Source organism: Scyliorhinus torazame, chromosome 1 (assembly GCF_047496885.1).
Source record: "Scyliorhinus torazame isolate Kashiwa2021f chromosome 1, sScyTor2.1, whole genome shotgun sequence".
Lineage (NCBI taxonomy): Eukaryota > Metazoa > Chordata > Chondrichthyes > Carcharhiniformes > Scyliorhinidae > Scyliorhinus > Scyliorhinus torazame.
The window spans coordinates 222779128-222800508 of record NC_092707.1 but is presented as its reverse complement, the minus strand read 5'-3'; the positions used below and the strand labels follow the sequence as shown (position 1 = coordinate 222800508).

The 21381-nt window shown below is 49.6% G+C and overlaps 1 protein-coding gene across 2 annotated transcripts in view; it reads left to right on the top strand.

The window, feature by feature from the left end:
- tulp4a (TUB like protein 4a) overlaps positions 1 to 21381 on the top strand; it is a 691812-nt gene that overhangs the window by 279798 nt on the left and 390633 nt on the right. For both annotated transcript variants that reach the window (XM_072502637.1, XM_072502627.1), the window contains 2 exons: positions 1041 to 1175; positions 16865 to 17031. In XM_072502637.1, the coding sequence (XP_072358738.1) occupies positions 1041 to 1175; positions 16865 to 17031 (302 nt within the window). The remainder of the gene's footprint in view (positions 1 to 1040; positions 1176 to 16864; positions 17032 to 21381) is intronic.

The window sequence follows — 21381 nt, the reverse complement described above, 5'->3', positions numbered from 1 at the left end:
TTTCCAGTCAATATTTGGAAAGTTAAAGTCTCCCATAATAACTACCCTGTTACTTTCGCTCTTATCCAGAATCATCTTCGCCATCCTTTCCTCTACATCCCTAGAACTATTAGATGTACGAGGCAAGTTTTTTACACAAAGGGTAGTGGGTGCCTGAAACTCGCTGCCTGAGGAGGTGGTGGAAGCAGGGACGATAGTGACATTTAAGGGGCATCTTGACAAATACATGAATAGGATGAGAATAGAGGGATACGGACCCTGGAAGTGTAGAAGATTTGAGTTTAGACGGTCAGCATGGTCGGCACAGGCTTGGAGGGCCGAAGGGCCTGTTCCTGTGCTGTACTTTTCTTTGTTGTTCTTTGCTCATAGCCGCCACCGGAAGTCTCAGCTATTTTCTGGTTAATTAGATAAGTTTCTTTGAACATAAAAGATATCTATTGGTCAGTGTTATCAACCTTTCCTCACAGATTTACAAATTTAGAAAAATGCTTCGGGTTCTTCTCAGTACCCTAAACTGTTGGGTTTTAGTCCAGTATCCTAACACTATTGACCTGCAATATTAACTATTAACAGATTTTCCCAGTTTGCAGTAAAACGTATTTGACTCCTTTTCAGTGAATGTTCTTATTGTCTACAGAGCAAAACAATCAAAAATAATTTGTTTGTTTTTACGTTATCATAGAATCCCTATGGTGCAGAAGACCCATTAGACCCATTGAGTCTGCACCGAACCCTCAAAAGAGCACTCTACTTAGGCCCACTCACCCATCCATGCCACCCTATCCCCTGATGGCCAATCCACCTAACCCACATGTCTTTGGACTGTGGGAAGAAACCAGAGCACCCGGAGGAAACCCACACAGACACCTTTGTTTTAATTTCCAATTCCTATTTAAATCTATTAAGGTATTCAACTAATTTAAAATGGCCTTGGCTCGTACCATTTTGAGTGATTGATACAGACATGGTTCTTGCGTTCGGAATCTATGTTTAACTAAGCCTTACAAAATGTAAGTGATAGCTGTGTATTTTTGTTACAGATGGCCCACCAGTATACCCTTTACCAATTCAGAACAACAAGACACTGCTGACTGTTAGCTTCACATCTGGGGATATTAGCATGATGAACAACTATGATGATTTATCACCGACTGTTATTCGCTCAGGTTTAAAAGGTGAGCAATGGAATTTTAAAATTCCTTTCCAAGTGTGAGATGGTAGCTTAATATGCTCATCCAAAGAATAAAGCTTTTCTTTCATTTACAAGTACGCAATTACAAATATGCAATTGCGTGACAAGACATTTTATTTAATTTCTCTGAAATTAAGATGATGCAGCACTGTTTTCCCTCTCCAAACAAATTACATTTGAAAAATATATTCATGAGATCACTCCTTTAGGACTTATCAATCTATATTTAATATAGAGTTAGTGAGTTTTCCCGATATGGGGAAGGGGAGAGTAGAAGGTCTTTAAACCATTCTAGTGTGCTTTCTTTAATCTCTAACTTGCACATCATTTGAAGTAGGGACAAAATCACAACAACATGATTAATAAAAAAAGGTGTAAGGAAAACCTGTGGAATATCTGTGGTGTGGATTCGGTTGTGTAAAAGATATTCCTACCTAGTGCAAGGAAAAATAAACAAGAATCTTCCCCTAATAAAACCACTCTGAATACGCTTGATGAGCTGTTGCCTTTCTAAGTGACCAGTTATCCTGGGCGGGATTCTCCCCTACCCGGCGGGGCGGGCGGTCCCGGTGCCGAGGAGTGGCGTGAACCACTCCGGCTTCGGGCTGCCCGGAAGGTGCGGAATCCTCCGCACCTTCACTGTCAACAGGGGTGGTACCAGGGGATTGGAGAGTGGCGAATGTCGTTCTCCTGTTCAAAAAAGGGACTAGGGATAACCCTGGGAATTACAGGCCAGTTAGTCTTACTTCGGTGGTAGGCAAAGTAATGGAAAGGGTACTGAAGGATAGGATTTCTGAGCATCTGGAAAGATACTGCTTGATTAGGGATAGTCAGCACGGATTTGTGAGGGGTAGGTCTTGCCTTACAAATCTTATTGAATTCTTTGAGGAGGTGACGAAGCATGTGGATGAAGGTAAAGCAGTGGATGTAGTGTACATGGATTTTAGTAAGGCATTTGATAAAGTTCCCCATGGTAGGCTTCTGCAGAAAGTAAGGAGGCATGGGATAGTGGGAAATTTGGCCAGTTGGATAACGAACTGGCTAACCGATAGAAGTCAGAGAGTGGTGGTGGATGGCAAATATTCAGCCTGGATCCCAGTTACCAGTGGCGTACCGCAGGGATCAGTTCTGGGTCCTCTGCTGTTTGTGATTTTCATTAATGACTTGAATGAGGGAGTTGAAGAGTGGGTCAGTAAATTTGCAGACGATACGAAGATTGGTGGAGTTGTGGATAGTAAGGAGGGCTGTTGTCGGCTGCAAAGAGACATAGATAGGATGCAGAGCTGGGCTGAGAAGTGGCAGATGAAGTTTAACCCTGAAAAGTGTGAGGTTGTCCATTTTGGAAGGACAAATATGAATGCGGAATACAGGGTTAACGGTAGAGTTCTTGGCAATGTGGAGGAGCAGAGAGATATTGGGGTCTATGTTCATACATCTTTGAAAGTTGCCACTCAAGTGGATAGAGCTGTGAAGAAGGCCTATGGTGTGCTCGCGTTCATTAACAGAGGGATTGAATTTAAGAGCCGTGAGGTGATGATGCAGCTGTACAAAACTTTGGTAAGGCCACATTTGGAGTACTGTGTACAGTTCTGGTCGCCTCATTTTAGGAAGGATGTGGAAGCTTTGGAAAAGGTGCAAAGAAGATTTACCAGGATGTTGCCTGGAATGGAGAGTAGGTCTTACGAGGAAAGGTTGAGGGTGCTAGGCCTTTTCTCATTAGAACGGAGAAGGATGAGGGGCGACTTGATCGAGGTTTATAAGATGATCAGGGGAATAGATAGAGTAGACAGTCAGAGACCTTTTCCCCGGGTGGAACAAACCATTACAAGGGGACATAAATTTAAGGTGAAAGGTGGAAGATATAGGAGGGATATCAGAGGTAGGTTCTTTACCCAGAGAGTAGTGGGGGCATGGAATACACTGCCTGTGGAAGTAGTTGAGTCGGAAACATTAGGGACCTTCAAGCAGCTATTGGATAGGTACATGGATTACGGTAAAATGATATAGTGTAGATTTATTTGTTCTTAAGGGCAGCACGGTAGCATTGTGGATAGCACAATTGCTTCACAGCTCCAGGGTCCCAGGTTCGATTCCGGCCTGGGTCACTGTCAGTGCGGAGTCTGCACGTCCTCCCCGTGTCTGCGTGGGTTTCCTCCGGGTGCTCCGGTTTCCTCCCACAGTCCAAAGATGTGCGGGTTAGGTGAATTGGCCAATGATAAATTGCCCTTAATGTCCAAATTGCCCTTGGTGTTGGGTGGAGGTGTTGAGTTTGGGTAGGGTGCTCTTTCCAAGAGCCGGTGCAGACTCAAAGGGCCGAATGGCCTCCTACTGCACTGTAAATTCAATGATAATCTATGATTAATCTAGGACAAAGGCTCGGCACAACATCGTGGGCCGAAGTGCCTGTTCTGTGCTGTATTTTCTATGTTCTATGTTCAGGGGCTAGGCTGGCGGGGTTGGCGCCACGCCAACCAGCACGGAAGGGGCTTGGCGTGCACCAACCGGCGCCGAAGGGCCTCCGCCGGCCGGCACAAGTTGGCGCATGCACGGGAGCGCCAGCATGTGCTGGCATTATCCCAGCGCAAGCGCAGGGGGGTTTGTCTCCGCACCGGCCATGGCGGAGGTCCACAGCAGCCGGTGCGGAGGGAAAGAGTGCCCCCACGGCACAGGCTCTCCCGCAGATCGGTGGGCCCCGATCGCGGGCCAGGCAAATGTGGGGGCACCCCCCGGGGCCAGATCGCCGAGGACCCTGGAGACCGCCCGCAGAGCCAGGTACCGCCGGTAAGTACCAGGTCTAATTTACGCCGGCGGGACCGGCCTAAAACGGGCAGCCGCTCTGCCCATCGCTAGCCGGAGAATCACCGGAGGGGCCACTGCCAGCGGCCGCCGACCGGCGCGATTCCCGCCCCCGCCAATACCCCGCCACCGGAGAATTCGGCAGCCGGCGGGGGTGGGATTCATGCCGACCCCCCGGCGATTCTCCGGCCCTGTGGGGGGTCGGAGAATCCCGCCCACTGTCTTTTGGCATTTTTTCCAATAATTTTCCCACCACAGAAGTCAGTCTGACTGCCTATAATTTTCTTGCCTTCCCTCGCACCCTCTTTATGGAATGGTACAACATTCATAGACCTCCTATAATCATCCCGGATCTTACATGTATGTAACGAGGATTGGAAAATGATACTCAGAGCATCAGCTATTTCCTCGCTGATTTCCTTCAAAAACCTGAGATACAATCCCTCTGCCTCTGGTGACTTATCCACCTTCAAGGATGCCAGCCCCTACAGTACTTCTTCTCTCACTCTGCTTATTGTTAACTAATATTTCATATTCCTCCTCCTTTGTCTGCATCATCCCTCTCCTTTGTGGAGCCAAGTACACATTGAGCGCCCTGCCCACATCTTGTACACCAACCCACCTAACGAGCATATTTCTGATAGGCCCTACCTTTTCCTTAGCTATTCTTTTAACCTACTGGTAAAACGTCTCAGGATTTTCTTTGATTTTTGCCTGTCAATATTTTTTTCTATCCTCCCTTTGCTTTCCTAATTTACAATTTTATTTAACCCTATACCTTTTTATGTTCCAGTCCTAGTGGTGCATTAGGCTTTTGTCTGTTTCCATATCTAATAATTCGCACAACAAGTCACTAGTCTGTTGCCAGGGGCTTATTACTTGAGGGGTGCCATTGCACATCAAGCATGGCTGACCAGGAATCCCTCCCACTCTGGCCACCTGCCATTGGTGTGTTTGGAAGGATTTGCAGATTGGCACACTAAAAACTGTTTGACTGCGTTATGAATGCATATTCTTGCCAATCAAGTCCTGAGTGGGACTTGAACTTGGAGCTTCTGGCTCAGCGGCAGGTACACGACCCACTATGCCAAAAGACCCCCACATTCTACATTACTCTCAGCTTTCTACAACATTGAACTTTTTGTGACTGTCATAAGACTTTCTGTTTTATCTTGGCCTGTATGCGGGGCTCTAGATTGGCAGTTCCATCCTTTTTCTTTGTGGACACATGCCTATGTTACTGACATAGAGGGCGGGATTCTCCGAAATGGAGGCAGAGTGTCCACGCCGTTGTGAAAAGCGACGCCGTGAAACGGGCGCGGGCACTACCGATTCTGACCCCACAGGGGGCCAGCAGAGCACTGGAGTGGTTCGCGCCGCTCCAGCCTCTCTTCCCGGCGCCAACTGAGCGCCGCGCCAACCCACGAATGCGCAGTGGACTTCCTCAACGCGTCGGCCCCGACGCAACATGGGCGTAGGGTTTCAGGGGCCGGTCGTGTAACAAAATAGGGCCGGGGCTGGAGAGGCTGGCCCGCCGATTGGTGGGTCCCGATCGCGGGCCAGACCCCATCGAATGCGCCCCCCCCAGGCCCCCCCCCGTGTGAAGGAGCCCCCCGCCCCCCTCCATAGGCCACCCCCGACCCTGCGTGCAGAGTTCCCGCCGGCTGCGAGCAGGTGTAGACGGCACCGGTGGGAATCTGCCGTTTCCATGCGGCCACTCGGCCCATCAAGGCCAGAGAATCGGCGGCCCGGCCGCGGACAGCGGCCTGCGACCGCGCCGCGCCAAACGCGCCAGCCCAAATGACGCAGATTCTCCGCTCCTCGCAGAATCGCGTGGCGCGGTTGCGGCGATTCTCTGGCCCGGCGTGCAGCTCGTAGAATCCCGCCCAGAGTTTCACCTTTGAATGCGTTTCACTGATTTAACACAGATTTTCCTTATAATAGCTGTAAACAATCCACTTTTGACAGTTGATGAGGGTGGCACAGTGGTTAGCATTGCTGCCTCACAGCGCCAGTGACCCAGGTTCAATTTCAGCCTTGGGTCACTCTCTGTGTGGAGATTGCAGGTTCTCCCCATGTCTGCATGGGTTTCCTCTGGGTGCTCCGGTTTCCTCCTATGTCCAAAGATATGGGGGTGGGATTCTCCGACCCCGCGCTGGTGTGAATCCCGCCCCGCCGCTCCAACGCTGGCTGCCGAATTCTCCGGCGCTGGTTTTCCGGGGGTGGGGGGGGTGGGGGCGGGATGGCGATTGCGCCGGTCGGGGGCTGTTGACAGCGGTCTCCCCCGGCAATTCTCCGGGCCCCAATGGGCCGAGCGGCCACCCGTTCCTGGCCAGTCCCACCGGCGTGAAATGGACATGGTCCACCCTGGCGGGAGCTGCCTTGTCGGACGTCTAGCAGGGTCCTCGGGAGGACACGGGGGGGTACTCTTTCCCTCCGCTCCGGCCTCTGTAAGGCTCCGCCATGGCCAGCGTGGAGAAGAAACCCCCTGCGCATGCGCAGGAAACACGACGGTGGTTCTGCGCATGCGCCAGAACACGCTGGTGGTCCTGCGCATGCGCCAACTCGCGCCGGCTGGCGGCAGCCCTTCGTTGCCGGTTGGCACGGCACCAACCTTTCCAGCGCCGTCCTAGCCCCTGGAAGTGCGGAGGATTCCGCAACTTCCGGGCGGCCCGACACCGGAGTTGTTCACGCCGCCCTTGGCGCCGGTACGGGCCGCCGTGCCAATTCCGGGAGAATCCCGGCCATGCTGTTTAGGTGGATTGGCCATGCTAAATTTTCCCTCGTATCCAAAAGGTTACGTGGGGTTACTGGGTTATGGGGATAGGTGGGGGCTCTTCCAGAGGGTTGGTGCAGATGCGAAGGCCCTCATGGCCTCCTTCTGCACTGTAGTGATTCTATTCTATCTCATTTCTAAGCTTCGTAAAATTTGTATCCCCAACCTGCAGCAATTTTGAACTTTTACTCCAATCTTTGTCCTTTTCTATACTGAATCTAAATCTAACTATCACTAACTATCTCCAAAATGGTCTCCCATTGCAAATTCATCCACTTACTCAGCTCCATTTCCTAGGACTAAATTTAGAATTGCACCCCCCCTATTGTTGGGATTGTTGCATGAGGTGAAATCTCACAGGATCCAGGGTGAGGTAGCCAATTGGATACAAAATTGGCTTGACGATAGAAGATAAAGGGTGGTTGTAGAGGGTTGTTTTTCAAACTGGAGGCCTGTGACCAGCAGTATGCCTCAGGGATCAGTGCTGGATCCACTGTTATTTGTTATTTACATTAATGATTTGAATGAGAATTTAGGAGGCATGGTTAGTAAGTTTGCAGATGACACCAAGATCGGTGGCATTGTGGACAGTGAAGAATGTTATCTAGGATTGCAACGGGATCTTTTTCAATTGGACCAGTGAGCTTATGAATGGCAGATGAAGTTTAATTTAGATAAATGTGAGGTGATGACATTTTGGCAGATCGAATCGGGGCAGGACCTCCTCAGTTAATGGTAGAGATATAGAACAAAGAGATCCAGGGAGTTCTAGACAAATCTGTCTTTTAAAAAAACATTTGGACCGTTATAAGGGAAAGATAAGTATAGAGGGATATGGTGCTAAATACAGGCAATTGGGACTAGCTTAGTGGTTAAAAACTGGACGGCATGGACAAGTTGGGCCGAAGGGCCTGTTTTACGCTGTAAACCTCTATGACTCTAAGTGTATCTGTCCCTGTCCTGTTCAAGCGTAAACTTGTAAAGGTCCCAGCTTACCCAGAACCCCTCCCAAATTTGATGCCTTCCCTGCAACACTAGCTTTCCAACCGTGTGCTTAATCACTCAGTTCTCCTATTTCTCATCCACAGACGTGCCGGGTACAACACCCCAAACGTCACCCCCTTCTTGTAGAGGGCAGCCTTGACCTTATTAAAACTCGCTTTCCTCTTGGCCAGCTCTGCACCCTGGTCCTGATATATTCGAAGTTCACTGCTCTCCCAGGTGCAGCGCCTCGTCTGCCTGGCCCACCTCATGACCCGCTACTTGTTCAGAAAACGGTGCAAACTCACCACCATCGCCCTCGGCGGCTCGATTCCCTGGGTTTCCTCATTAGCACCCTGTGCGCTCGATGTACCCTCCCTCCCCCAGAAGCTTCTCCCGTTTCAGCCCCCCCGAACAGGTGCCGGAATGTGGCGACTAGGGTTTTTTCACAGTAACTTCATTGAAGCCTACTTGTGACAATAAGCGATTTTCATTTCATTTCATTTCTCCAGCATTCTCCCCACATACACGCCAGCGTCGGCTCCTTCTCTTCCCTCAGGCAGGCCCACAATCCTAATATTCTGCCTGCATGACTGGTTCTCCTGGTCTTCGACTTTCTCTTGGAGCCGCCTCTGCTGATCTCGCAATAGCCCCATCTCCGCTGCCTTCGAGGCGAACTGCTCCTCATGCTTCCCCGCCACCTCCTCCATCTTCTGGATCGCCTGACCCTGGGCCTCCAGCCTCGTTTCCATGCGGTCGATCACTGCTTTAATCAAATCCATCACGCGGGCCAGGTCCTCCAGACTCTCCTTGCGTTGCTGGGTGAACATCTTTTTCAGGAAGCCCACTGTTGACCACTGAGCTAGCAGGGCCGCTCCCTGACCCTCCGCCATCTCCACGTGCATCGCAGACACCGCAAAAAAGTTTGCAGTCTGATCCCCTCTTTTGCGACCACTTCTGGCTCTCAGCTCCATACACCAGTGGGTCAATCTCTTCCACTCACTCTCTTGCACCTATTTTCTTCCTCACATCCACACGGAAACCGGGGGGAAAGATCCGAAAAACCGCCACGAGCCGGAGCCACTAAATTTGCAACCACTGACACCATGGTCCCCACTGGACGTCATTTGTTGTCTTTCTTGACGGCAAGTTCAGCCAACAGAGGAGGGAGGCTCAGGAGGATCTGGCGAAGGTGGGATGTGGACCGAAAGCTGGCCAGGAGGGACTATGGTTCATCAGCTGGGGGGGGGGGAGGGGGGAGTGGTGCCGCTGAAAGCAGGGATCGACCGTGTAAAGCTGAGGCTGACTCAGAGCCAGGCAATCCAGAAAGTGGAGGAGGGGGTGGAGGAGCAGCTTACCTTGTTGGTGGCCGAAGTTGGGATGCTGAGGGAGACTCAGAAGCGGTTCAAGGACAAAGTGGAGGATTTGGAGAACCGCTCCTGGAAGCAGAATCTGAGGATATTGGGGATGCTGGGCGGCATCGAGGGAGCGGATGCAGGCTCAAGATGTTGGAGAAGCTAATGAGGCAGGAGGCCTTCGACTGGCCCCTGGAGGTCATAGGGGCGAATGAGCCGCTGACGGGAATGGTGGTGCGGCTACACCGGTTTCTGGATAAAGAGAAAATCTTGCAGTGAGCCAAGCAGATGAGGAGATGTACCTGGGAAGGCAACAAACTTTGGGTATATCAGGACCTGGGTGCGGAACTAGCAGAGAGGAGAGCCAGATTCAGCTGGGTAAAGGCTGCCCTCTTCAAGAAGGGGGTGAAGTTTGGGATGCTGCACCCGACCCGCCTTTGGGTGACCCACAACATCCATGAATACTACTTTGGAACACCAGAGGAGGCAATGGAGTTCTTGAGAGACGATGAACTGGCAGAAGAGGGAGGACATTGAACTTTGGAGGGAATGAGGTGGTGTTGGTCCTTCCTGCCCCTCTTTTGTTGTAATGTGCTGGGTTCTTTTGTTTTGGGTGATGGCCAGTGGAGAACGTTTCTTTCCTTTGGGGCAGTTTAGCTTTTTCTTGAGATTCTTTGGTGTGAGGCTGGAGGAGGCGGAGGGTGAGTGCATCTTTTTTTTTCTTCTTTACAGTGTTATTGTTATTTGCACCATGGTGGAATGCAAGCAGTAGGGAGGGGAATCAGTGGGGGGTAGGATGTTTGGGCAAGCGCTTCCAGGCTAGCTGGGCGAGCTAGTTCATGGGAGTGCAGTGGGGGGAGGGCGATCAGAAGGTTAGAGTTTTAGAGGGGGATGGGATTGTTGTTTTGTTCCAGGGGAGTGGGGGTGCTGCTGATGGGAGAGGGGTAGTTGAAATGCAAAAGGAGGGAGTTGGTGACGGACATCTGAGGGTGGGCCTGGCGGGCTGCACGACGTGAGCTGGGGCTGGCCCAAGAAGGGGTATGGTTGATCGGCAGGGGAGGGGGGTGGGGTGCCCCCCGACCAGGCTGGTCACATGGAATGTGAGGGGGCTGAATGGGCTAGTCAAACGGTTGCGCTTGTTCGTGCACCTGAGGAGTTTAAAGGTGGATGTGGCATTTCTACAGGAAACGCATTTGAAGATTGGGGACCAGATTAAGCTGAGGAAGGGGTGGGTTAGACAGGTTTTTCATTCGGTGTTGGATTTGAAGACTACTAAATAAGCAGGTAGCATTTGAGGTGGGGAACATTATGATGGCTGTGACCTGAGTGGCTGGTTGGGAATCTACACTAAATTAAAAAAATTAAGCATTGGTAACTAATTAAACATAATTATTTAATTATAATTTCGAGGGGTATCTAAGCCAGAGATCGGAGAGTTCTATATTTAGCTTTCGCATTTATATTAGAAATCTAGTGCTAGGAAACAGATAGTTAACAGTAACTTCAAAAAATATATATATTTTTTTTTAAATTTTAAACTTTTAATTTTAATTAATTGACGCAATGTCAGTGAGAGGAGTGCAGTGCTCTGACTGTGAGATGTCGCAGGTCTGGGAGGCTTCCAGCGTCCCGGATGGCTTGATCTGCAGAAAGTGCACCCAACTGGAGCTCCTCACAGACTGCATGGTTCGGCTGGAGCAGCAATTGGATGCACTTAGGAGCATGCAGGTGGCGGAAAGCGTCATAGATCGCAGTTATATAAATGTGGTCACACCCAAGGTGCAGGCAGAGAAATGGGTGACCACCAGAAAGGGCAGGCCGTCAGTGCAGGAATCCCCTGCGGTTGTCCCTCTCTCGAACAGGTATACCCCTTTGGATACTGTCGGGGGGGATAGCCTATCAGGGGAAAACAGCAGCAGCCAGAGCAGTGGCACCACGGCTGGCTCGGATGTTCAGAAGGGAGGATCAAAGCGCAGAAGAGCAATAGTAATAGGGGACTCTATAGTCAGGGGCACAGATAGGCGCTTCTGTGGACGTGAAAGAGACTCCAGGATGGTATGTTGCCTCCCTGGTGCCAGGGTCCAGGATGTCTCCGAACGGGTAGAGGGCATCCTGAAGGGGGAGGGCAAACAGGCAGAGGTCGTTGTACATATTGGTACTAACGACATAGGCAGGAAGGGGCATGAGGTCCTGCAGCAGGAGTTCAGGGAGCTAGGCAGAAAGTTAAAAGACAGAACCTCTAGGGTTGTAATCTCTGTGCCACGTGCCAGTGAGGCTAGAAATAGGAAGAGAGAGCAGCTAAACACGTGGCTAAACAGCTGGTGTAGGAGGGAGGGTTTCCGTTATCTGGACCACTGGGAGCTCTTCCGGGGCAGGTGTGACCTAAAGAAGGACGGGTTGCATCTAAACTGGAGAGGCATAAATATTCTGGCCGCGAGGTTTGCTAGTGTCACATGGGAGGGTTTAAACTAGTATGGCAGGGAGGTGGGCACGGGAGCAATAGGTCAGAAAGTGAGAGCATTGAGGGAGAACTAGGGAATAGGGACAGTGTGGCTCTGAGGCAGAGCAGACAGGGTGACGTTGCTGAACACAGCGGGTCTGGTGGCCTGAAGTGCATATGTTTTAATGCAAGAAGTATTACGGGTCAGGCAGATGAACTTAGAGCTTGGGTTAGTACTTGGAACTATGATGTTGTTGCCATTACAGAGACCTGGTTGAGGGAAGGGCAGGATTGGCAGCTAAACGTTCCAGGATTTAGATGTTTCAGGCGGGATAGAGGGGGATGTAAAAGGGGTGGCGGAGTTGCGCTACTGGTGAGGGAGAATATCACAGCTGTACTGCGGGAGGACACCTCAGAGGGCAGTGAGGCTATATGGGTAGAGATCAGGAATAAGAAGGGTGCAGTCACAATGTTGGGGGTTTACTACAGAGGAGCAGATATGTAGACAGATTTTGGAAAAGAGTAAAAACAACAGGGTTGTGGTGATGGGAGACTTCAACTTCCCCAATATTGACTGGGACTCACTTAGTGCCAGGGGCTTAGACGGGGCGGAGTTTGTAAGGAGATTCCAGGAGGAGGGCTTCTTAAAACAATATGTAGACAGTCCAACTAGGGAAGGGGCGGTACTGGACCTGGTATTGGGGAATGAGCCCGGCCAGGTGGTAGATGTTTCAGTAGGGGAGCATTTCGGGAACAGTGACCACAATTCAGTAAGTTTTAAAGTGCTGGTGGACAAGGATAAGAGTGGTCCTAGGATGAATGTGCTAAATTGGGGGAAGGCTAATTATAACAATATTAGGTGGGAACTGAAGAACATAGATTGGGGGCGGATGTTTGAGGGCAAATCAACATCTGACATGTGGGAGGCTTTCAAGTGTCAGTTGAAAGGAATTCAGGACCGGCATGTTCCTGTGAGGAAGAAGGATAAATACGGCAATTTTCGGGAACCTTGGCTAACGAGAGATATTGTAGGCCTCGTCAAAAAGAAAAAGGAGGCATTTGTCAGGGCTAAAAGGCTGGGAACAGACGAAGCCTGCGTGGAATATAAGGAAAGTAGGAAGGAACTTAAGCAAGGAGTCAGGAGGGCTAGAAGGGGTCACGAAAAGTCATTGGCAAATAGGGTTAAGGAAAATCCCAAGGCTTTTTACACGTACATAAAAAGCAAAAGGGTAGCCAGGGAAAGAGTTGGCCCACTGAAGGATAGGCAAGGGAATCTATGTGTGGAGCCAGAGGAAATGGGCGAGGTATTAAAAGAATACTTTGCATCAGTATTCACCAAAGAGAAGAAATTGGTAGATGTTGAGTCTGGAGAAGGGTGTGTAGATAGCCTGGGTCACATTGAGATCCAAAAAGACGAGGTGTTGGGTGTCTTAAAAAATATTAAGGTAGATACGTCCCCAGGGCCTGATGGGATCTACCCCAGAATACTGAAGGAAGCTGGAGAGGAAATTGCTGAGGCCTTGACAGAAATCTTTGGATCCTCACTGTCTTCAGGTGATGTCCCGGAGGACTGGAGAATAGCCAATGTTGTTCCTCTGTTTAAGAAGGGTAGCAAGGATAATCCAGGGAACTACAGGCCGGTGAGCCTTACTTCAGTGGTAGGGAAATTACTGGAGAGAATGCTTCGAGACAGGATCTACTCCCATTTGGAAGCAAATGGACGTATTAGTAAGAGGCAGCACGGTTTTGTGAAGGGGAGGTCATGTCTCACTAACTTGATAGAGTTTTTCGAGGAGGTCACTAAGATGATTGATGCAGGTAGGGCAGTGGATGCTGTCTATATGGACTTCAGTAAGGCCTTTGTCAAAGTCCCTCATGGTAGACTAGTACAAAAGGTGACGTCACACGGGATCAGGGGTGAGCTGGCAAGGTGGATACAGAACTGGCTAGGTCATAGAAGGCAGAGAGTAGCAATGGAAGGATGCTTTTCTAATTGGAGGGCTGTGACCAGTGGCGTTCCACAGGGATCAGTGCTTGGACCTTTGCTGTTTGTAGTATATATAAATGATTTGGAGGAAAATGTAACTGGTCTGATTAGTAAGTTTGCAGACGACACAAAGGTTGGTGGAATTGCGGATAGCGATGAGGACTTTCAGAGGATACAGCAGGATTTAGATTGTTTGGAGACTTGGACGGAGGGATGGCAGATGGAGTTTAATCCGGACAAATGTGAGGTAATGCATTTTGGAAGGTCTAATGCAGGTAGGGAATATACAGTGAATGGTAGAACCCTCAAGAGTATTGAAAGTCAAAGAAATCTAGGAGTACAGGTCCACAGGTCACTGAAAGGGGCAACACAGGTGGAGATGGTAGTCAAGAAGGCATATGGCATGCTTGCCTTCATTGGCCGGGGCATTGAGTATAAGAATTGGCAAGTCATGTTGCAGCTGTACAGAACCTTAGTTAGGCCACACTTGGAGTATAGTGTTCAATTCTGGTCGCCACACTACCAGAAGGATGTGGAGGCTTTAGAGAGGGTGCAGAAGAGATTTACCAGAATGTTGCCTGGTATGGAGGGCATTAGCTATGAGGAGCAGTTGAATAAACTCGGTTTGTTCTCACTGGAACAAAGGAGGTTGAGGGGCGACCTGATAGAGGTCTACAAAATTATGAGGGGCATAGACAGAGTGGATAGTCAGAGGCTTTTCCCCGGGGTAGAGGGGTCAATTACTAGGGGGCATAGGTTTAAGGTGAGAGGGGCAAGGTTTAGAGTAGATGTACGAGGCATGTTTTTTACGCAGAGAGTAGTGGGTGCCTGGAACTCGCTACCGGAGGAGGTGGTGGAAGCAGGGACGATAGTGACATTTAAGGGGCATCTTGACAAATACATGAATAGGATGGGAATAGAGGGATATGGACCCAGGAAGTGTAGAAGCTTGTAGTTTAGTCGGGCAGCATGGTCGGCGCGGGCTTGGAGGGCCGAAGGGCCTGTTCCTGTGCTGTACATTTCTTTGTTCTTTGTTCTTTGATGGTGAGTGGGAAATTGGAAGGGGTTGCCAGTGGTCTTGGTGAATGTTTATGCCCAAATTGCAATGATGTCAAATTCATGAGGCGGGGGTTGGGGAATATCCCGGACCTGGGGCGAAATTCTCCCCCAACGGCGGGATGTTCCCCGACTGGCGCCAAAGACGGCGCCAATCAGACGGGCATCGCGCCGGCCCAAAGGTGCGGAATGCTCCAATATTGAGGGGCTAGGCCGACACCGGAGGGATTTCCGCCCCGCCAGCTGGCGGAAATGGCGTTTGTTGCCCCGCCAGCTGGCGCGGAAATGCGGCGCATGCGCGGGAGCGTCAGCGGCTGCTGTCAGTTTCCCGGCGCACGCGCGGGAGCGTCAGCGGCCGCTGTCAGTTTCCCGCGCATGCGCAGTGGGGAGAGTCTCTTCCGCCTCCGCCATGGTGGAGGCCGTGGCGGAGGCGGAAGGAAAAGAGTGCCCCCACGGCACAGGCCCGCCCGCGGATCGGTGGGCCCCGATCGCGGGCCAGGCCACCGCGGGGGCACCCCCCGGGGTCAGATCGCCCCACGCCCCCCCCCCCCCCCCAGGACCCCGGAGCCCGCCCACGCCGCCTGGTCCCGCCGGTAAATACCAGGTTTGATTTACGCCGGCGGGACAGGCAATTGCTGGGCGGGACTTCGGCCCATCCGTGCCGGAGAATTGAACGGGGGGTCCCGCCAACCGGCGCGGCCCGATTCCCGCCCCCGCCCAATCTCCGGTACCGGAGACTTTGGGGGGGGCGGTGGCGGGATTCACGGCAGCCAACGGCAATTCTCCGACCCGGCGGGGGGTCGGAGAATGACGCCCAAGGACTCTCACGGGTTGATTATGGGGGGGACTTTAATACGGTCAGCGAGGTGAGATTGGACCAGTCGAGTCCGCGATCGGGGAGGGTGTCGGCAGTGGCGGAATAGCTAACGGAGTACATGGAGCGTATTGGGGGGGTGGACCCATGGAGGTTTGGGAGGCCGAGGCAAAGGAACCTTTGTATTTCTTCCATGTGCACAGGGTGTACTGACGGATCGATTACATTGTGGTGGATAAGACTTTGCTGGCAGGGGTGGTTGACTCAGGGTACTTAGCGATTATGGTTTCTAATCACGTGCCGCACTCGGTGGACTTGCAGATGGACCAGGGGGAGGGGCAGCGCCGGCACCGGAGATTAAATGTGAGATTGTTAGCAGACAAGGAGGTATGCAAGTGGGCGAGGGGTGGGGCAGGGTTTGCTGAATGACTCGGGTGAGGTATCGGCTGCCACACTTTGGGAGGTGCTTAAGGCAGTGGTCAGGGGGGAGTTGATATCGATTCAGGTGCACAGGGACAGGATGGAGCGGGCAAAGATGGCAAGGCTGGTGGAGGAGATCCTGCAGGAAGATCGGAGATACTCCAAAGCCACGGAGGCAGGCTTGTTGAAGGAGCGGCAGAAGCTCCAGATGGAGTTCGACTAGTGTCCACGGGGAAGGCAGTGGGGCAGTTACGGAGGACAGGGGGCCGTGTATGAATTTGGGGAGAAGGCAAGTAGGATGTTGACTCACCAACTTAGGAAGCAGGTGGCGGCGAGGGAGATTGGAAAGGTGAAGGATGGGTGGGGAACGATGGTACTTGAACCGTTGGGGGCGAATGGGGTGTTTGAGGAATTTTTTAGGAGGCTATAAGAATCGGAGGGAGACGGAATGCGGTCTCCCTCTGCCTCTGGTGGGCCCGACGGCACGGTTCACTTGTGCTTTTAAAAATCGTGAAACCAGCGTCATGGCTGCTGAGGGAGAGAGATGGGGGTATGGGCATGGAACACCATTGCCGCAGCCGGCAAGGCAGCCATGCAGCTGCACATGCCGCGAACAGCCAACTGTGAACACGGTCGTATAGGTGTCCTCCCAGAGCACCCCGCTATGTGTCCTCTGGCCCCAGCTGACCCATCAGCTGTATGGGTGCGCTCCAGCACAATCAGTGCCATCTTGTTGGCTGGGAATAGTGTGCGTGGGGATTGTAATGTGTATATGTGGCTGCAGCTTGTCAGCCTCCCAAGTGTCAATCACGGACCCGGCGATTCCCGCACCGTTTTTCATTGGAATCGATTGGGTTCCACGTGGCACCGGTGCTAGCTCCTCCACAGTTGTTGAATTGATGCGGGTTTGGCGGCAGTTTTGCTGTCTGGAAAGTCCACGAATTCTGTAGCGGTGTCAACACTTAGTCTCAGAAACAAAGAATCCCACCCATTGTCTCTGTTAATTAGTTGTTGTAAGTTAATTATTTGTCTCTCTCATTATTCTAGATGCGGTTGTACAGTGGAGCACCCAAGGGGATTTGCTTGCAGTAGCAGGCATGGAAAGGCAAAGTCAACCTTATGAGTCAGGAGGTCTTCCAGCATTGAAAAATACCGCTGTTAAATTCTATAATAATCATGGAGAACATATTTACACACTGGAAAGTCCCACTCAGGTATAGAAATTAGGTCTGTAATTTTGACTTTAATAAAACTGCTTCAAAGATCATCTCCGTTATGAGAGTTGTGTACCAATTTCACAGAAAGTAAAATTAAAATATCTAATCTGATAATATAATTCAGTATAATCATGATATTTAAGAAATATGATGAAATAGACAAAAGGCGGATATTCCTTTAGTAGTGTGTGTATATTTGAGATATATCATACATCAGTATATGGCTGGGGGTGGGTTAGTTCAGTTGGCTGGAAGGCTGGTTTGTCAAACAGCACGGCTCAATTCCCATACCAACTAAGATTATCCATGAAGGCCCCACCTTCTCAACCTTGTACCTCGCCTGAGGGATGGTGACCCTTGGATTAAATCACAACCAGTCAGTTCTCTCTCAAAAGGAGAGAGCAGCCTTTGGTCCTTGGGAACAATGGCCACATTCATTTCATATAGGTGGGTGTATCCGAGGTATATTCTATTTGTGCATCCCCAGTTTTAATTGCTCCATCATTGGTGGGAATACCTTCAGTTGTTTAAGCCCTAAACCTGAGAATACCCTCCCCTACCTCTCTGCCTCTACCTTCCTTTCCTCCTTTAAGGCACTCCTTGAAACCTACCTCCATGACTAAGTTCTTCATCATCTGACCTCATAACATCCAGAATGACTCAATGTCATACCTTCTTCTATGATGTGCCTGTGAAAATGGAAACTAGGAGCAAGAGTAGGCCATTCGGCCCTTTGACCTTCTCCGCCATTCAATATGATCATCGTTGATCCTCTATCTCATTGCCTAGTTCCTACTTTCTCCCATCCCATTATGTGGGCAGCACAGTAGCATAGTGGGTAGCACTGTCGCTTCACAGCTCCAGGGTCCCAGGTTCGATTCCCGGCTTGGGTCACTGTCTATGTGGAGTCTGCATGTTTTCCCGTGTCTGCGTGGGTTTCCACCGGGTGCTCCGGTTTCCTCCCTCAAATCCCGAAAGACGTGCTGTTAGTTGAATTAGACATTCTGAATTCTCCCTCAGTGTACTCAAACAGGTGCCGGAATGTGGCGACTGGGGGCTTTTCACAGTAACTTCATTGCAGTGTTAATGTATGCCTACTTGTGACAATGAAGATTATTATACCCCTGAATGCCAATAAAATCTAAAATATTATCTATTTCTTGAATACATTCAGTGACTTGACCTCCACTTCCTTTGAGGTAAAGAATTCCACAGGTTCACTACCCTTTGAATGAAGATTTTTTTTTTTTTTCATCTCCATCCTAAATGGTCTACCTGTATGCTGAGATTGTGTCCCCTGGTTCTAGATTCCCCAACCAAGGAAACCATCCTTCCTGCATCTCGTCTGTCCAGCCCTGTTAGAATTTTCTATGTTTCAATTAAATCTCCCCTCATCCTTCTGAACTGTAATGAATACAGGCTCACTCGAACCAATCCCTCCACTATCTATGGCACCATCTATGGCAAGAATATCCTTTCTTGGGTAGTGGGACTAAAACTTCACACAATACTCCAGGTGTGGTCTCATCAAGGCCCTATATTTCTACAGTAGGACATACCTACTCTTGTGCAATGAAGGCCAACATACCATTTGCCTTCCTAATTGCTTGCTGCACCTTCCCCTCCACTTTCATTGACTGGTGTACAAGGGCATCCAGATCCCTTTGTACATCCAAACTTCCTAATATATCACCACTTAAATAATACTCTTCCTTTCTGTTTTTTATATATCAAAGTATAGAACTTTATATTTAATCACATTGTATTGCATCTGCCACGTGTTTTCCCACAACTTGTCTAAATCACTTTGAAGCCTCCTTGTATCCTCCTCACAATTCCGGCCAGTTTAGTGTCATCAGCAAACTTGGAAATGTTATATTTGATTCCCTCATCCAGGTCATTTGTGTATATCGCGAACAGCTGGGACTCAAGCACTGATCGTAGCGATACCCAACTAGTCACTGCCTGCCACCCGGAAAAAGATCCATTTATTCCCACTCACTTCCTGTCTAACAATCAATTATTGATCCATACATTACCCTCTATCCCACTAACCTCTTACGAGGGGCCTTATCAAAAGTCCAAATACGCCACATCCACTGGTTCGCCCTATCTATTCTACTAGTTAGATCCTCAAAAAACTCCAGGAAATCTGTTAAGCATGATTTGCCTTTCATAAAACCATGCTGGCTTTCTCCAATCCCGTTAATGTTTTTGAAATGTTCTGTTATGTCTTTTATAATGGACGCTAGCATCTTCCCCGCTACTGATATCAGGATAACTGGTCTCCCCTTTTTTTTCTCTCCCTCACTTTTTAAATGATGGGGATTGCATTTGCCACCCTCCAATCTGTAGGAGCCACTCCAGTCAATAGAATTTTGGAAGATGACCACTAATGCATCCAATATTTACCCCAGCTTCTGACTATAAGGAACCCACGTTTGGCTTTTTCTCTTCATATATTTTGAGAGCTGTTTGCAGTCAATTTCTATGTTCCCTAAAATCTTACACTCCTACTCTATTTTCCCCCACTTAATCACAATTTTTGTCCTTTTTTTGATGAATTCTAAAATTCTCCTAATTCTCAGGCTTGCTGCTTTTTCTGGAAATGTTATATTTTTTCTTTGGATTTAATATTGGCCAGAATTCTCTGGTCTGTGGGATTCCGTTTTTCCACCGGCAGTGCACCCCTACCCGCGGGTTTCCTGGCGGCATGGGGTGGCTTTGATGGGAAATCCCATTGACAAGCAGCGGGAGTAGAGCATCCACTGCCAGTATATGGCACACTGCCAAGCAGCATGCGACTGGGGGACCGGAGAATCCCACCCATTATCCTCTAATTTCTTTTGTAAGCCATGGTTGAGCCACCTTTCCTCTTTTTTTGCGCCAGACAGGAATGAAGAATTGCTGTAATTCATGCACACATTCTTTAAATATGAGCCACTGTCAACCCGTTGAGGATGATTCCGCAATCTATCCTTGACAATTTGCCCCTCAAAGCTCCCTTTAATTAGATTCGGGACCCTAGTTTCGTATTCGATTATTTCACTCTCCATTTAGTGAAGAATTCTATCATTTTATGGTTGCTCTTTCCCAAAGATTTTCCAACAAGGTTGTTAATTAATCCTTTCTCATTGCACAGTACCCAGTCTAGAATTACCTGGTCTCTGGTTGGCTCCTCATGTACACACTCCAGGAACTCCTCCTCACTATACCATTGCTAGCTTGGTTTGTCCAATCTATATGTAAACGTGTAAACTAAAGTCACCCACGATTGCAATTGTACCCTCATTGCATGCATCTCTGATTTCTTGTTTAATACCTTCACTTGCATCTCCTGTACTGTTCTGGGGCCGATAGACAACCCCCAAGAACGGTTTCTACCCCTTGGTGTTTCTTATCTCCTCCCTTACGGATTCCACATCATGGTTTTCTGAGCCTTTTCCCTTTTTGTCCGTACTTCCTAAATAATGAATACCCTTGGATGTTCTGTTCCCATCCTTAGTAACCCTACAGCCATGTCTCTGTAATTGCAATTATATCATAACTGTTTATATCTATTCGCACTATTAATTTATCAAACCTATTGCAAATGCTCGATGCATTAAACCACAAAGCCTTTAGCTTTGTCTTTTTAACCTTGTTAGTCAGGGGCAGCATGGTAGCACAGTGGTTAGCACAGTTGCTTCACAGCTCCAGGGTCCCAGGTTCGACTCCCGGCTTGGGTCACTGTCTGCGGAGTCTGCACGTTCTCCCCATGTGTGCGTGGGTTTCCTCCAGGTGCTCCGGTTTCCTCCCACAGTCCAAAGGTGTGCTAGTTAGGTGGATTGGCTATGCTAAATTGCCCTCAGTGTCCAAAAAGGTTTAGGTGGGGTTACGGGGATAGGGTGGAGGTGTGGGGATAGGGTGGAGGTATGGGCTGAAGTAGGGTGCTCTTTCCAAGGGCCGGTGGAGACTCAATGGGCCGAATGGCCTCCTCCTGCATTGTAGATTCTATGATTCTAGTCACCTGAGCTTTATTTTGCATTCTGGCCCCATTTGTTTCTCGCCCTTGATTTTTTGTCTTCCACTTTTTGTTTCTTACGTTTCTGTCTTTTATTTCTATCCTTGTTTCTCCCTCCAGTCTCTCCCTGATCAGCTCTCCTTGATCAGGTTTCCATCCGCTTGCTATTCTAATTTAAACACTCCCTGACAGCACCAGCAAACACCCCCACTCCTGAGGACATTGGTCCCTGTCCTGCCCAGATGCAACCTGGCCTGCTTGTACCGGTCTGCTTGTATTGTCTCCAGAATCTGAATCTCTTCCTTCTACACAATTTCTCCAGGCACATATTCATCTGTAGTAAT